General features: G+C 38.9%; 1 protein-coding gene across 1 annotated transcript; it reads right to left on the bottom strand.

Moving 5' to 3' along the window:
• Positions 1-10,734: 10,734 nt before the first annotated feature.
• On the bottom strand, positions 10,735-12,435 carry LOC104421692 (dof zinc finger protein DOF5.3). Its single transcript, XM_010033738.3, is given in 3 exon segments — positions 10,735-11,259; positions 11,261-11,866; positions 12,263-12,435. Coding segments are annotated over 3 exon segments (900 nt in total). The 5' UTR covers positions 12,290-12,435; the 3' UTR covers positions 10,735-10,992.
• Between the last annotated feature and the right edge of the window lie 6,726 nt (positions 12,436-19,161).

Here is a 19,161-nt window from a genome sequence, read left to right on the forward strand (position 1 = left end):
CGCAAGTACTTTGCAATAAAATTGAGTTTTATATTTAAATAGTTATACAGAGTATTTGATGGTCCAAGAGGGAATTTTCATTTTCTTTACAAAAAAAAATAATGATTGATATTTTAGAATTTTATATCAAGATTTGTTTCAAATTTGTTCCACCATTTGCCCATTCCCATTGAGTGGGGATTAATGATCCACAAGGCACCGCTATTCCCTCTTAATAACGGTGTCGTTCTCTTAGCAACATCCCGAAAAGAAATATCCGGCTACAATTATGGCCCGCATCGATGATTCGTCCATTTTCTGGAAGTACTTCAATCCATATTCAGTGTCAAATCAATCACAGCTGTTGATTTCATGGGCTTTTCACGTAAAATCAACCATTGCGATTCATCCAATCTAATTTATTTATTTATTTTGGTCGGTTCATCCAATCTAATTAACCAGGCTTTGGAGAAGAAATTTTCATAACATCTCTCTCACAGACGATGCATCTTCCACCAGAGTATCCCACACTTGTATCATGTTCTTCAAACACACTAAAGACGTATTTATTTTCGGCAAAATTTCATAATAAAAGAAAATACTTTTGAAGAAATTATTTCTTAGGAACATTATTTTAAAAATGTGTATTTTCTTTAACTGAAAATGATTTTCAGTTGATTGATCACTTTTAGCAAATCGTACGAATGAGTTTAGAAAACTAATTCGAAAAAAGTTGTATTACTTAAACAAATGTACCCTTAAACATACCTTACCATCTGTGCTTGCAAAATGCGCTATTAATAAGCACAATCATCATTGCTTGCAAAGCGCACTAAAAAATTACTCTTAGAATTCATTTGTTTAATAAAAAACGTTTCGGGTAAATTATTTTCCGACTTTCCAATATTTTGATGACTAAAAGTTAATTGGTCTACAAATTGTTTTTTCAATGGAATGAAAATAATAATAAATTGCGGGAAAACAACTTCCCATCCTGCAAGAAGCAAATCATTTTCCCTAAACCACTAGATAAATGAAAACTAATTATTTTCTTCTAAAATGATTTTCATAAAAAAAAAAAAAAGTTTTCATTCATTATGAAACTTTTAGCTCAATTTGTTTCACGAAAAATTAATAACCTAGAAAGTATTTTCTTGAAAATGATTTGTTATAAACTTGAAATAATTAGCCAAGGAAAGATGCTTCATCAGCAATATTGTAGACCATAAAAGTTCTTTTTGTTCATTCTTTTTGTAAGCAATATAAGTAATTACTTTTCAGAAATTGTTTTTTAAATCGAACTAATGTGCACGTGACAAACAGCGTATAGACATTCCACACTATGGGATCGAAGAAAGGCACATCCTCTTTCATCTGTATGCGTTATCACGGTTCATGTAGGCAATGAATCTTCAAGTCAATCAACCCCAACACCCCTTCAGCTACGTTATATCTGCAACATACAGCGGCAATAAGTTTTCTGCTCAACAATGTTTTATTACCAAGCACTTACTCAAACACTAGATCAATATCGAATATCAGATACATGATCAAATGAAGTCGCATGCGTTGAATATTGACCGCTATTTGTACACGGTGAGAACTAAGTGCCACAATCGACAAAGTGCAGGGAAAAGTACCAAAAAAGTCATAAACTTATTGCATTGGTATCAAATTAATTTTAAACTTTTCAATTGGATCAATTTAATCCTAAACCTTTTGATATTGGTACTAATTCAGTCCATCCGGCCAATTTTGGCCGGCCGGTCTTGACGTGGATGTCGTAGGTAGGCTGGACGCCGACGTGGACATTTTATTATTTTTCAATTTTTTTATTAATTTTATTAGTTTTATTAATTTTTTTCCTTTTCTTTTCCGATAGTGGCTGGCGAGCCTCCGAAAATGAAAAAAATGAAAAAATTAATAAAAATTCGAAAAATAATAATAAAAATCATAAAAATTGTCACATCAAAGCATCCACCACCAGCCGGCGTCCACGTTAGCGCCCGGCCCGGCCAAAATTGGCGGATGGACTAAATTTGTACCAATATCAAAAGGTTTATAACTAAATTAGTCTAATTAAAAAGTTTAAAACTAAATTGGTACCAATATAATAGGTTTAAAATTTTTTGGTACTTTTCTCACAAAGTGCTACACACTGGAAGCCACCTCTTAAACCTGAAGTGAAGTGCCACGTGATAAGACCCACCTCTTGCATTCGAGGAAGACGCCACTAGAATCCTACTTGTGCTACCATCTATTTATATCAAGTGGACTAGCTGCATAACACGTATCATTGGTATCATTTGTGTCCTGCCATCGTATATTAGCATTCCTAGGCCTTAGAAGAGGTGGTGGATTACTTGCTTAACCGGCGATTTGCTCGGCAGCGTTAAGGCAGGCCTTGGAAGTAGGAACAGTGCTTGCATATTTGCTCCTAGGGTGATAAGAAATCGAGGTTCCGGGACATCGAAGCGCACGGCGAGAGGACAGTGTATTTCGGGGCATTACAGAAATGGCATCAGAGCTGAGCGAAAGCTAAGATATTTCAATTTTGGTATTAGAGCTTAGTGAATTCCGGAGTTTCACGCGGGGAGAATGCATGAAGAGATGTCATGCATGCTTGCCTGTGGGCTTGTGAGTAAGCTTCCGCCTTTAGCTTGGGCCATCTTGATAGAAGCTAAGGTCCGCTCGTTCGTTTATCATGGTCATGTCGAGAGCAACTGAGTGAATGAATGAGAGAGAGAGAGAGAGAGAGAGAGAGAGAGAGAGAGAGATCTCATACTGAAGGAGAATCACAGTGGAGAAAAATGAATAGTGTTCAAGGTGGAATGTGCCTCCACGAAGCTCCGCAGCTCATGTAAGTGGTTCATTCCCTCTCTCAAGAATTTGTAGACCACATCTCATGTTCCACACACAAATTGGATCAATTGTGTATACTTTGTGCCTGTGAATGGGCAGACATCACGTGCATCGCAATAGATGGAATCTTACAGCTGAGTGCCACTGGGATCAAGTGTTACACTGTGAGAGCTATCTCTTGAACTCACGAACCACTTGCAGCGTCAAATGCGTGCGTTGATAGGATCAGATGCATGGTGTAGTATCGACGAATAGTACCTGTGTAATCTATGGTTTTTTTTAGTATTTCTGTTCTCTGAAATAGGTGGCAAATTCTTGCTCAGTCGGTGATTTTCTCACTCAGCGTTGAGTCGGTCTTTGCAGGCTGGCTTAGATTTGGAGATAGAAGATCGAAGTGTGTTGTAAGGGCATTTCAAATCTGGTTTTAGAGTCAAGTGAATCTTGGGATGTTACATGAACTTTCTCAGGTGTTGTTATAACCGGTGTCCAACGGAGTTGCTGGTCTGTAGCACCTCGCCTTACCATCCATACAGGATAAAACGCAAGTTGGTTTGCATACTGTTTCCATACGTTTGTCTACCTGCGCAGTTGAGCGACCGTCGCAACGGTCTGGACAGGTCTTTGTCATAGCCACATAACAAACATGGTAAGAAGACCAATCTCGGCCACCCGCTTTTCCTCTTCAACTGAAATGACAGGAAACTTCGTTGCACATTTGAGGTCGCAAGTTAAAAGACCAAATGAGTATGGTTGGAGGAAAGACTGGGAGATACTTGATCAACTTAGGCAGTTTATCCTGGTTTTTCCTTTTTCCATCCAATATTGATCGAAGGTATTCGCTGTTTGCAACTCTCCCAATTTGCCAAAACTTTGAACCACACCTGTTTCAATCATCTAAAGTAGCGCAGTGAACAATAGTTCAAGTCTGATGACCCAGCTCTATCAGTTGCCCTGATTTCTTGGCAATCGATGAATTATTAGAACTCACAAGGCCGAGAATTTGCAGCCTTTATAGCTTGCCAAAAATGGCCACATCCTCTAATGAACAACCATCAAGACACAAAGCGCCTTAGTTATTCAAGAACTAAAATGGTGAAGGTGAAAGAGTGAGACATATCTCAATAAGATTTAAGAGTACAATTTTTTTTTCCATAGAATCGAAATATAAATATGAGACTTTAAGATAATTATTGTCTGTGAACAGCAAAACAATGTACAGCTCAAGGCCAATCTAATCATTTGGGAAGCTTTTTATGTCAATATAGCGAAAGCACATCACCCTACAAATTTTGAGCTTGTCCTTGGACAACTGTGCTACCAACTTATCTTTATCTTTCAACATGAGAAGAAGATGTTCTCTAGAAGCAACCAAAGCAACAAACTCATGAACCAAGTCATCTAGCTTGAAACCATCAGCATCTCCATTATCTAACAAAAGGGAGGAGACTTGAAGAGTACAACTTAGGGAGCTAAACCTATCTCTAGGTTCTTCCATGCTGCTATTTTCTCAAAATAATTCCAAACCCATGTTGTACCTCACCAAATTTTCAAGAGAGGACTTGAAGACACCATAAACAACACAGAGTCGTAACAATGACTTCACCACCTTGCCTTATAAATGATCATAACCTAATTAAAATATCTTATTTATCACCTCACTAACTCCTTTATTTTTAGACATCTCTATTTATTTTAAGGAATTCTTCCATTTAGATAAAACAAAGTCTTTATAATGTGCAAGTTCTTATAATGGCAAAACCTTTTGAGGACTTTGGATTATCTTAATGGAAGAATGTTTTGAAAAAAATTGAGATGTCTAAAAATGAAGGAATCAGTGAGGTGATAAATAAGATGTTGCAATTGAGTTATGATCATTTAAAAGGCAAGGAGGTGAAGTCATTGTTACAACTTTGTGTTGTTTATGATGTCTTCGGGTCCCCTCTTGAAAATTTGGCCAGGTATGACATAGGTTTGGAGTTATTTCAAGAAAATAGCAGCATGGAAGAAGCTAGAGATAGGTTGAGCTCGCTGATTTGTACACTTTAAGTCTCCTCCCTTTTGTTAGATAATGGAGATGCTGATGGTTTCAATCTACATGACTTGGTTCATGAGTTTGTTGCTTCGGTCACTTTTAGAAAACAACCTCGTCTCATGTTGAAAGATAAAGATAAGCTGGTAGCACGGTTGTCCAAGGATAAGCTCAAAATTTGTATGGTAATATGCTTTCCCTATATTGATGTGAAGGAGCTTCCCAAATGATTAGATTGGCCCTAAATTGCACATCTTCTTGCTGTTCATAGACAATAATTCTCTTAAAGTCTTAGATTTATATTTCGATTCTATGAGAAAATTCGTGCTCTTAAATCTTACTGAGATACCTCTTACTCTTTTGCCTTCATCATTTCGGTTCTTGAATAACTTATGCGCCGTGTCTCAATGGTTGTTCATTAGAGGATGTAGCCATTCTTGGTAAGCTAAAAGGGCTGCAAATTCTCGGCCTTGTGAGTATTAAAAATTCATCGATTGCCAAGGAATCAGGGCAACTAGCAGAGCAGAGGTCGTCAGACTTGAACTATTGTTCAATACACTACTTTGAATGATCTTGCAGCAAAATCCTCATCGCCACCTAACAACCAGAACCCATGATCAAATAATACCATCAGAACGTTAATCAAAGCCCAAATGACCTCAACCAGAAAAGTTGCGAAACCATTCATGTGTCGTAGAGACCCACCAAAGGAAATCTGTTGATGAACTTCGCAAAATAAATGAACCGAACTCAAAAATGATGAAAAGAAATGTCCAGATGCCCACCTCTTCTTCTTGCCTTCGGTATCAACCTTGTCCCCATCTTCAAATGCTCTTCAACTTTTCCTCCTTCTTCCTCTGTTCTTTCCGTTGCCTAAGAGGGAAGATGCACCCGTTTGTTTTGACAGGATTGCATCCCTGCCAAACATATATAGCAGAGAGAGAGAGAGAGAGGCGGTCTTCCGGCAATAACAGACGAATCCGGGAAGCGATGCACTTTTACCAGCTCAATGGAGATTTGAATGCAATAAACAATTGTTGGGTGGTCCCGCAAAGAAAGAGAATGCAAGAGGAAAAGCAACATCCATCTTGTTCCTAGTGCTACAATCCGTCAAAGGTTGAAAAGAACAAGTAATAAACAAATCAGACTAAAGTGAACGTTCAATTAAATTGGAATTAAATAATACACACTAAGTGAAAGTTATATCAACTCGTAACCCTAGGCCGGACCTTTCACAATTACCTAAGATTCTTCATGTCGTTGGAAATCTTTTCCATGGACAACTTCCATAGACAACTTCGAGCCTCAGCTCTTGCTGGAATCCATTGCTGTCATCAATCAGTCAGTAATCTTTTCGTGTAATCTCTCAGCAAACACCAAAGTGACCCACATCAACCTTCAGGTCCTTGGTTGTCTACAACCCTTTGTTTCTCTTAAGTATCAAGTGTTATGTCGTGATCTTCTTTGATGTCGTCGTATGTTGTCGCATAAAGAAGAAGTTTGCTTTGGTTTTTGAACGTGTTCTCTTCCCGGCAAACGGACCCCATATGGAAGGAGGTGACTTTCAGTTCAGAGCTACTGGCCTTACTGTTGTGAAAATTTCATGAATGTAATCCCCAAAGTTAAAAAATTGGAAGAAATTCCTTTTCAGTTTATTTCATAAATATATTGGCAAACTCCATCGATTATCACCACCTGCAATTCCTTTAATTAACAAAATCAAACGATGGGACATGAACGGGTATTTAGTCGTTGATATCATGAAAGGTATGGTGAAAAAGAAATCATGATAAGTGGGATAATATCCGAAAATAGTTTAATTGTGAATTTCAAGTATGTTTTAGTTGAAAAGAATCTGCATACTAATTTTAGATCATATGAATTAAATAGAATTAGAAAAATGGTGTTACCTTGCATTGATCAAAGAGATTGTGTCCCTAGCCACCCTTCTTATTGTAACACTTTCACTATAGTGCCTTCATTTTAACGCCTTTTACAATTCATCACCCTATAAATAACCGTCTCTTCTCATCCAAAGAGGTATCGCTTGGTTCCTAGATCACGAGATATACTTTCCTTGAGTGCGGATTACCGCGCTTGTGGATGTGTTATCTTTTATTTAAGTAAACTTTTAACTTTTTATGTGATTATTTATTTACTAATTTAATTTTCATATTATTTAAATATCAGCACATACCTCACTTATGTGCGGATTATCGCCTTTGTGGTCGGTTGTCACTTTTCAATTTAATTTTCATATATATTTCCTTGTGAAAAAGTTGAAGTACGTCGCCATAAAAATTGAACTTACCTGTGGGTTTTTGTAGACGACCAAGGCGTGTTTGATGGGAACCCGTCGAGTACGTTGATTGATGTTCGGTTCCAATCAACATGAAGTCCACAACGGGATTATGGAGAATTATATTTTTCAATTGAAAATCATTTCAAATTGCTACTAAATAAAATTACTATAGTCTTAGAAACCTCTTTAGATACAATGCTAACAGTGGCAACATCAATGTAACTAGAATCAAGAAAAAAGAACAAATGAATTTGCTGTGGAATATCAAAATTTAATATTGTACATGTGTCTGTAAATATATATATTTCTAGTACATGTGTTGGTGCCTGAACTATGCTTGTATGATGATTTTCTTACACCAGCAATGTACAAAACAAAAGTCTTATTTTAAAAGATTATCGCCTTCCTAACATTTTAGGGGCAACAAAAAGGCAATATGGGGGCAATCAAGTGAAAAACGTTGACACGTCGCATAAAAGTTCAAGATTTCATATATTAATATCAATTAATAAAACCTAATAAAAAAAAGACGTGAAAGGAAAGGGAATGAAAGGAATTAGCTAATAGGAAGAACCATGGGACCACCTAAGGGTGAGCGGTTCCAAGTTCTATACAGGTTCCATTTAGAACCCGGAACCTACCCATTAGAATAGGTTCCTCATTTTTAGAACCTAAAACCTACTTTGCATATCCTAAAACATGGAAGCTACTCTGTCACAAGTTTCAAAGTCGATTTCAAGATCTATCTAAGTTCCATTGATATGATTAATTGAACGATTACAGTAAATTAAAACCTTTAATATCCACAATTTGCTGCTACAATTCACTAACCATAAAGATATATGAAAAATATGAACATTTATAAAGTGAAAATCTCAGTCATAAAATGGAAGTTTTGATTAGTGCTTTTAAAGTATACACTCATTAATGAATGACATGAAATATCATAAGATTGTGCGAAGACATGAACCCAAAAAAACATTAAAACTTGTTCAAGTCCTAGGTTACAGATTACATGTTACAAATTATTCCAACTAAGAACCTGAAACTTATCCGTTGAAATAAGTTCGTTATTTTTTGGAACCCGGATATTACCCTGTATACTTTAGAACCTAGAACCTAGAAATTCCCATACGTTCGGTTCTCAAGTTCCACATTATACCCTTGAACTATACTCACCCCTAACACCACCTAAATATAAAATGTTTCTAAGATTAGCTTCCGAATACGACGTCATAGGGAAATCAAGCAACTTGTATAACTTATGGATCTTTTAAATCTAGATTAAACGTGAAAAAATTGGAAGATCCAAATATGAAATATATTTAATTTTTTTATTACAAAACACATGAGAAGAAATTATATCCTTTTAGACTAATTCTATTGGTAAATCGGCCTGTGTTATTTTAGGGAAATTCTATATGTGATCCCTCACCAATGGAAAGGACATGGTATTGATTATGGAAGGGCAATAATGGAATACTCAGTAGGAAGAGCTACAAGAAAGGATTAATTTTAAAATACATAACCCGGATAAAAAATTTTGTACACAACCTAAATCCATTACCGTTTGTATAGATAATTTGTCAGAGTATCAAACTACAACTACCTATATCAATGGTGATGAAGATGGATTGCGTAACAAATGGGCTGCATATACCGTTATCATATAAAAATGCCATGCGAAATGCTAGAATTTTCATAATTGCTAATTTGCAACACTAAAACAAATCAAAACTTATGGTTTCTTTTGTTGAACGGAGCATGCAGACATTTCACTTAGAAGCAAAATGAGTGGAGAACACAAGGAAAGTACTCCTCGAAAGGAGAAAGACCTGACCCTCACATAAGAAGTCCAAATATCAATCATCATTGTGGAGCCCAACATGAATTTATGCAAAATTAGATAACCGTGTAGATAGATATGGAAACAGATATAGATACAAATCGATCACGAGTCCGCCAATGTTTATCACCAATAGGTCAACCTGAGGCATTCTTTACGGTACCCATGTCACGGATTAATCACTTGGTACTAAAGCTCAACGTACGTCTGTTTACACACAACATTGATCTATCTAGCTTAGCTGTTTGATTTTGAGCTAAGTACTATTTCATTCAAGCTTTGAGCTTTTTAAAGCTCATCCAGCTTCAGACAATTAGTCCATCGAAAGCAACTCATTCCTCGATCCCAGCCAACCCAATTCACATCCAGACGAGACCGGACCCAGGAGGACGACAGATAGTCAAAAAAGAAGCGGAGACAGACACTGAAGTCAAGCAGAGCAGATGTCCTGCGCATTATTTTTCACTCTCCGATTCTGACATCTCGGGCTGCCTCCCCCCGCTTTGGAATCTCGTACTCTGTCCTCCTCTCGTTCTCGAGTCAGCAGTCCTCGCCAGATCGCGCTGCCCGCTCAGGCACGCCCGAATCTTTGTTGCTGGATCTTGTCTGGGCAGAAGAGCAAGAAGGAAGCGGAGGAACTGCAAATCCTCTCCGGAATCGGTGCGCTCACGCTTCACTGAAATCCCGAAATGCTTTGCGGGGAGAAAACGTGATATATTAAAAGAAAAGAAATAGGACGGGCGGAAAAGGAGCGACTTGTATCGACCCCATCATCGGACAATTATTTCCTTATTATAATCCGAATTCTTGATCTTCTCGAAATCTTGTCTGAACAGCCAGGGCAATCATGACGGAATATCTCGAGAACTGCCCGCTCGCATTATAAGGGAAAAACATTAATGCGCTTCTGGAACGACCTGCAGGGGGATAAGAGTACGTAAAGCAAAAGTCCAGGCTGCACAAAACGCCTGTAACGTCACTCGTTGTCCCTGCTTTTTCTCTTATCTCCAAAACCCGGAAAGAGCTCGGAAGGATAGAGAATCGACGGCCAATCTCTAGATAATAGATTTCGTGAGAACTTTTTCAAGCTTTAATTTTGAATTACTTCTCCATAACAACATCTACTGTTTTTGCTTGTGATTTCGCTGTAACGACTAATTCGATATTTCATTACTTGGATCATGAAACGTGAATAAAAATCATGTGTAATTGGCTCATGCATTCACATGTTATTGTTGAACCCATAAAAGGATGCCTAGCATTTAATAAGGTATGAATCACCTCTAGTAGAATTTTTAGTTTGAGATTGACAAATTTGAAATTTCGTTCCCTAGATCATGAAACGTAAACAACAGTCACATATAATTGGCTCATGCATTCACATACTATTTTTAAACCCATAAAAGGATGCCTAGCATTTGACAAGGTATGAATCACCCCTAGTAGAATTTTTGATTTGAGATTGCGGATTTTATATACGTACAATGCTCATTACGCAAGTTTATCATCCTTACCCCATTATGATGTTAGTGGGTTACTCAAAATAGAGAGTACACCTAAGTACAAACTCGTCTTTCAATGACTAATAAAGATTTTTCCAAGTTAAAGGGTAGGCTAGAGAACAGAACTTGTTACTTTGGACTTGCAAATTGAGTTTTGGACCACTTGATTGGCCACCACCATTGGAGTCACACCGTACAAATACAATCTCTTAGAAAAAGGAAAATCGAAATTCCATTCTCTCATTAAATTAAACAAGGAAAGATTAAAGATTTTAAAAGAAAAGGAAAAACCCCCAAGAAAAATTGGAGATGATTTTAGACTAATCTCATCCCTTAGCACACCACACAGAGGACCAAATTCCTTTAAGACAATGGATTCATTCATTCTGGAACAGGAGGAACCCCCTAATGCCCTCTGGCCACTTCTTAAACTAATTGCATACACTTCAACTTGGAAAATCTTGTTGAGTTCCTACATCAGAGGGCTATTAAGAAGGCCATGCCATGGGGAGCTGAGCCCATTGCTCCAGCCGCTTCCTCTTGCAGAATCAAGTTCACCCATCATGTTCCCTCCATCTGCATAATTGGCATTGAGCTGCCATGGGAATCCCCACAAGATCCTGTTCTCACCTTCCCCGCCGGAGCACAGCTCTTGCTTCATCGTCGTCATCGTCACCGCCGCCGTCGTCTGGGGGCCGCTCATTTCTTGATCGTACCCGAGTCCCATCTCTCCTGCGCCTGCAGCCATTCTCCATCAGGTCTCCGGCGTTTGCGCCCCCATGGCCGTAATAGAAATTCTGGAAATTGCCCTGATGGCTCTCGATAAACCCGTGCCGGAGCGAATCGAGGAAACCGCCGTGGTTGCCCAAAACATCGCTTGGGTGGATGTTGGGTTTTCCTAGAATTGGAAGGTCATGGTCATCGAGCCCGAATTGCCCGCTGGCCTGCTTCTGGAGCCTGGCGAATGCGAGCGTGAGATCGCTCGAGTCGAAAGTACTCAACCCGGGGAGTCCATTGAGGACCGAATTGGCACTGGATGTGAGGAGCTGCTGGTCTTGGGTTCTCTTCGAGGAAGAAGAGGAGGACGACGACGACCTCCGGTTCTTCCTACAGCCGCCGCCGACGGGGACGTTCCTGAGGGTCCCGCCTTTGGTCCAGTACCTCCGGCAGGACTTGCAGAAGTAGCGGGGCTGAGAGAGGCTGTAGTTGTTGTAGTAGCAGAACTTGGTGTTGGTGGAGTCGCATCTCGGGCACTTTAGGGCTTGCTCTGGCTGAGGCCTGGGCTTCTTGCTGTCCTGCTGGGGTTTCGTGCAGACCAGCATGCTTTCAAGCGAACCGGACATTTCCTGCTCAAGAAAAGCACGGTTTTTAAGCACCACTGAATTGACTCATGTCTCCTGTCAATAGAATAGTTCGAACACCAAGCAGATTAAGGGAAAGAAAAGTTTGAATTTTGAGCAAATGGGCGAAGCTTGTTGAATCAGTCGACTCATCCAAATTCATTTCAGTGAAGTGAAGTTTCTATCTGAAACCCAAATCGGGCTCTGAGGGGAAAATCTCGCGGCTAGTTCTCGAAATGAACAGCAAAGTGCTTGCTCTCCTCGGAAGAAAGAGAAAGAACAGCAACACCCCCATCATCATCATCATCATCAAAACAGTGCATAAGAAAACGCTAAAGAACAACACAATCGCCATCATCATCATCAAAAGGGTGCATAAGAAAACGCTTCTTCCATCCTCACCTGATGTTGCACACCTGAAGAATCCATCCATGCAACGACACGCCAATCTCAGCTGTAACAGCAAGTTCGTCACCTTGATCTGTCGGGAACGAGAGAGAGAGAGAGAGAGAGAGAGAGAGAGAGGTGTGGCGCAGTTGTTCGAAGTGTGCCAAACAAGAAAACTCGTCCCTATATATAAAGCAATCCAGCCAGAGGAGAGAGAGGAGACACCGGGAGAGAGAGAGAGAGAGAGAGAGAGAGCATAGAGAATTCCAGGCGGGATTCAGATATTAGAAGGGCTGTGGGGCCCACCGCGGTCGTCCGCTTGCGTGGATTCAACTATCGAAAGGGCCCCACCCCACCCCCCCTCCCCTCCCCTTTCCCTCTCCCACATCGGACAAGTTTACTTACTTGCTCTAGAGTCTAGTAGATTGGATTCAGACACTATGAGATCATCCCTCGGGATATTTTCGGCACAATCGCTTTCCATATCGACTCATTTTTCCTAAGTTTATAAACGAAGCGACCCAACGTAACCAAACGACAAGTTGACAGACGAATAATGAAATCGATCATAAAATCACGTCTTATACAGCGAAAATATTTCTTAACACTCAGCTAGCGTAAGAGTGTGTACGTAGAGGCGCATATAGCAAGGAAGCATATAATGACAAGATGGGCGAAGCCAAATTCAAGGAACATCATCAGGATTCGGAATTACGAGCATATTCCGATTCCATGATATCGTGATTTTTATTCAAATCTAATTTCCAACCTCACCCAATATCCCATCAACGTGTTACAAGAGAAAAGTGCATGCAAACTCAGATACTATCGGGATTTATGGATAATTTAAAGATCTGGACTTATTTTTGGTGCATAAAAGTTAGGTACAAACACTTTCACAATAGCACGATAGCTAGAATCAGGATCATGTCTTTCTCGATCCCTAATCGATCATTTACAAATGTAAAGACGTCATTCGTGTTTACTCTTAGCCTTGGCTTCCTGCCGTCATGCACGATAAGTTCAAATTTTTTGTCTTTACACAAAGAGTCACCCCCGCAATCTCCTCGTGTTCCGAAACAAAATCCACGACTTTATTTAAAACAAATAAAATAATGCGCTGCCGAGATTTGTGATAGGGAGTTTTTTTCAATTAAAAAACAATGGAGGGAAAGAGGTAGGTGTGAGGTCTGAGGAGGCACCTACACATCCTTTTGGTGCTTTTTCGGTGGGCCACTCGGCAATCGAGCATGCTTGTCGACCGATCGATTCGGTTCTGACGTCGAAGGCCCTGCTGAATCCTGATCATGTGGACTCGTTGCAGCAATGGGAGCCACTGTTTCGAAAGCGAAAGGCCTGTTGTTTTGAAATTAGATTCATATTATAAAACATTTCAAATTAATTTTACCTTAAACTATTTTTTTAAACATCAGAAATTTCAAATTTATACACTTTTCACAAATATATTCTCCATTAATTTCCGTTAAATTAAATTGTTAAATTACTAGTTTGGAGTTTCGTCTTTGTTTTGTCAAATGCCTACATTTTTCTTAATATTAATTGATTTAACGAAAACTAATAAAGAATAAATTTATCATGAATTTACTAGTTTTAATTTTTTTTTGTAATCGAAATATTAGTTTGAAGTAAATTTGTCACAAATATATCGATTTTAGATTTTTGATGGTATTAATCATTCAAAATTTGATAAAATAATTAAATATTAAATCACATCTCCAATTAATAACTTAAGTTTTTAAAATAGTTAATGGCGATTTTACCAATTCTTACATGATATCAAAGCGAAACATCCTAAATTCAAATTTTAGTAGATCTCATTTATTTCTCCAATTAAAAATGTCTGGTAATTGAATAATCAAACGTTCGTGGTAAAAAATTCACTTTGTAGATCGATCTTGATAGACCGACCAAAAAAAAAAAAAAAAGATCGATCTTGGTAGGGCCCGCCGTGGAAAATTTCTCGATTTTCTTTTTCTTAGGTTTTGGTGGCTATGCTTCTATGGTCCCTCCAAGGAACGTATGCTTTCCCATCAATCTCATTCAATCTCCCGCACTTGGACCGAGTGCTATCGCCATCGCTATAATTGCCGCGAGCCATAACATAGCAATTAGAACAGAGCTTACGTACGTCCGAAGGAAATGACAAGTGGGTGCTGTTGGAATTGTCGTTGAATTCCGATTGCTCATGTTAGAAAAGGAAGGAGACATATCTCCGGCTTGACGATTTGCATGTTTTTAGTACACGTCCTCTAAATTTCCAATGCAAACAAACTTATGTCTGGCCAAAATCAAGATTCAAGCAAGCGATGCTGCTATTTAGTCGTCTCAGAGCATCGATTTCGTCGTCTTCTAGCTCCGTGGCCTGAAAGAATCACAGTGACATTTTAGAAAAATCTTCGAACTTTCATTATAGTCTCTCAAAGATTGAAAAGTTCGCCATTGTTAAATAGCTATGCGCCCACCTGCCGCTCAGCTTGTTCATTTTTTTTTTTTTTACCGCGAGATGCTAGATGATTATGTGGCTAATCGTGATGGTTAAGATCCAAGAAGTCATTTAGATGACGCCTCAGGTTATGTATTCCAACCTCATAAAGTTTAAGGGTCAAGATGTACGGAAAGAAATACTCTTGACATATCTAGAAGAAATCTTTAGAATGGATAAAATGCAAGTATGTAATAACTTGCATTTAATCATACGTTATTAATGAAATTCCATCAATCTCAATTCAATCATACTTCATCATTGATGCAGTATATTTATTAATTTATATGCAAAGTTTTTTCACAATAGAGGTGCCACATGGAGAGAGATATAGCAATTTTACGTCTCGGACTTTATCTTCTACTTACATCCAACGTGCAAACAGGAACTAGTTTCATGCTAAGCATCTAAAAACTAGTAGATTGTGCATTTGATAGCCTTCAAACAAGCTCACCTTTGAAAATTGAATGATCATAGCATGGTTCATAGAAGTAAGCACATGCTCATCTTTCAATAAACAGACGTGTGATTGCATCCAAACAAAAGGATTTATGCCTAATCTCTAATTTACACATCATCGTCAATAATAAGTACATGTTGGGATCTTTATTTGTAATTACGGTTTTGCGTTTTGCTGGTTTGCACTCAAGTTTGGTTCCTCAACACTATTATCATATATAGATAACAAAAACATGCTAAATGAGCTCGTATTTGGCACTTGTGAAAATGAGCATTTTAATAAGCGCGAGATACCGGAACTTCCTGAACGAGAATAGATCTAATGTCGAAGCCACTTTGAACATCATCAATACTAGAGACAAAGTACTTATTCGATAAAACTCCAAGATCTAAAATCAAGAGATAAACTTTTCACATTCATAAGATCGGGAAGTAAAACTCCCAAATTTAGATTTGAAATGGAAGAGTAAAGCACCCTATACTGATAGGGTCCCGGGGTCTCTCTCTCTCCAATTTGGTAATGTCCGACTAACATTTCCGAACAATGAAATTCGCAAATTGCTATATCTTATGGGCCAGATCCCTCGGAATGGCGGGATCTCCAATGCACCAATCCGAATTCCAATTCCAAGAACCCTCATCATGTCGTTGGACTTGGAACCACAATAAGCAAGCAATCATTGATCCGTCTTTGGATTCTAGCGGGGCACCGCGATGTCCGCCCTTCACCATCGACCCCGATTCAAGAAAAGATAAAACTCCGGAATGATTACATAATTAACAACGGCCCGGTTCGATCCACAACGAGAACAGGGACGTTCAACGTCGGTACATTCCAAGCGACGACTGTACTTTTCTGAGTGGTGGCAGCATATGATGTTTGCAGAGACATCGTGGTGGCTCGCTGATTGGGAATGTGGGGGCAGATGGGGCATGTCCCTTTGACCGGTCAAACTGGTGTCAGTCAAAGCGACTAGTTCCTTGAAGTGATGTCTAAAGCAAAAGCGGCATCTAAAACCGTGCCCTAGGGACAGATGAAGCATCTTATTCTTCTCTCAGAGAGAGAGAGAGAGTGTGTGCGCGCGCGTGATAGGCGTTTTCTATATGTTGGCTAGACGAGAGAATCCATGATAGCCATGCAATTATGTGGCCCTATAAAAGCGATTTGGTAGGCTAAATCCCATCGCCAGAACAGTGTGAAAACATCGAATCAATCATCCGGTTTTGCTTAGCCCACCAGGAATTTGTTTGAATGGTCGGGGGTACAAGAATGTCAGGAAAGCGAAGGGACATGATGTAAAACGATGGCCCCCATCTTATCTTGTTTTCAGCTGTGTATATGGTACAGCTGCCGACGACCATGATGCCTTACCCATGAATCCAATAGAACGCAAGTTGTAAGGCTTGTGCACACATGAAATGCGTACTAATCTAGTGTCGGAGCTAAGTCATCGCACAATTAAATTAAATCATACAAAATAGCAATGTAAAGGCGATGTATGTATTATGTCGGTTACTACTATACATACGTGTCATAACGGTAGATGTCACGCGAATAAGCGAGCATTGTCGTTGTACAACTATTATAGTGCAAGCGTGTGTTTAATAGTTGTGTGATCGATCTTGGTGGTTGCTATGGGACCCTTGATTCTATTGGAAATGTTTTTGGTTGCCTTGAAACTGCGGCTAAGCATTGAGCATGAGCAGGTCATGCTTCACTAGGCGATGTGTTTGTACTTGAATCGAATGACCGGCAAGGGTCGTGGCCCAACCTATGAAAGGGGCGACTTGAAAAGACGATTCACAATCGAGAGTAGCTCAATGATTTTATTCATGCTTATATTCGACCCATGTGACCATGTCGTAATTAGGCTCCTATTACAACAAATGCATGACTCGTGCATGTGGCTTGGCCGAGTCCAAGATTCGACTAGTCATACGACTAGAAGTGAGGGTGAGTCAGCAAGACTGAACATGACTCATTAATGACCGGGCAAGTCATGAGCATGGCCTGGATGTGCAGGCATCAAGCTATTAGTGTGGCTAGGCGAATTGGCATGCGAGCCGAGGACCAGGCGACCGAGCCAAGCGCTCGATATGTTGTTGCTTTGGTATCGGGCAGTGGCATGGCATGTGAAAATGGAAAACAACGGTTAGGTGTGACTGTTGGGAGCGGTCTTTGACTGAGGTCAAATTCGGGACCGTCTTTGGCATGTAGAATGGCCCGATTGGCCGAGCTGCATCTCTCGCTGTCGGTGTCTTTTCATGTGATCCGTATCTGGGTGTGTCCAAACATGTATCGGGACCTATCTGTGGATGATGAGACTTGTACCGTGGGTTTGAATATCAGCAAAAGTTGGAAATTCCCCTGCAAATGCAGAGCCATGCTGTCAGACACTTGGTGTGCAACTGTGGATAATGAAATTCGCGTGTTTCTTGTTCGTGTGCCTATTGGAACTTGGTTCCCGATCTTTTGCTGGGCGTTTCCGGTTTAGTTTAACCTGTGGGACTTGAACAAGGTTCTAATTTTGTGCCTAAGACTTCGTTTATTTTGCAGAAAGGATGATTTGAAAAAAACAAATTTCCTAAAAAATGATTGTTTATATCACTTATAAAAATGAATAAATCAAAACTATTTTAATTGACTATGAAAATAATTAGATATAAATTGCTGTTAATAATAAAAATATGAGGACAAATTGTTAAGATTAAAACCGTTGACTTTAATTTGATACCAAATCAAATCATCATATATTTGAAAATGTTTACCTATTAGGAAAAGAACCTATGACACGTATCAAATTAAATTTTCAATAACATGGTTTGTATTTACTTGCCAATCACATTAATTACTTGAAAAGAATGAAACTTAATGAGATAAAAAAGAACATTGGGACAAAAAAGGTACGAACATTGCAAAACTCACCAAAGATTACTTCTCCCAGTGTAAAATCATACCCTCTAGCATAATAAGTTGAAGGAGACCGGATGTTTATCCGACTGTCATACAAAAAAATCAAGATACTTTTTGGCTTGGTAGAGGAAAAGGTGAAAAGATATTCTAAAATCAAATGAAATAAAACATTATCAACTAATGAAAACGACGACTTATAAAAACTATTCTTATATTGATCCAATGTGAAGTGCCAACACCGTATAGATGGAAGATTTGCTATCAAGGAAAAATACCAAACATTCCATCCATTGCCTCAATATAATTTTCTTAATTTCGTTAGTTGAAAACATAAGTTTCTTTGTTCTCTTGCCACTTAGTATCCTTTTTATTTGATTTTACTGATATCTCCTCCATCTATGATCATGAGACTCCGCACTGATGATGGAGACTCCATATTCCAGCACTGTCTCCATTATTGCTTGCGTGCAACTAACCGGAATTTGTTAGATGAAAAGTAAGCGGGAAATAAATAATAAGGAAGGTAAAGAGTGGGCTCAACAGATTCAAACTCGAATCTCTCACTCTCATATGATGTAAAAAAAAAAAATTATTGTGGACCGCTGCTATTCATTCTAGATTTTTAAGCAATTGAATAAAAACATAAATTAATCTTTTTAATCTTCTGATACCCTACACAAATAAATAAGTTTTTTTAGTACTGATGAGCAGGTGAGAGATTCGAATATGGAATGTGCTTCCAAATTACGTGGACATCGCTCTTCAGATTTGACTATCAAAAAGGCAAAGCACACAAGAGGAACTTAAGAGTCCTCCCATTATTTTTAAATCATTTCATTTTCATTTTAGACAAAATCAATTACTCGTACACCCGAACTTAACTCGATTTCATTTCCACTTTAGGAAACGAAGTGCCTACTTTTGATAATGGGCGCTTGATGAGATCGCGATGGAGCTCGATTTTCCCATCCGTATCTGCTTCGTATCTCGCCCCAGATCAGACCAAAAACATCGTGGCTAGCCTCAGCACATCACGAG

This window comes from Eucalyptus grandis, chromosome 10 (genome assembly GCF_016545825.1).
Source record: "Eucalyptus grandis isolate ANBG69807.140 chromosome 10, ASM1654582v1, whole genome shotgun sequence".
NCBI classification, from domain to species: Eukaryota; Viridiplantae; Streptophyta; class Magnoliopsida; order Myrtales; family Myrtaceae; genus Eucalyptus; species Eucalyptus grandis.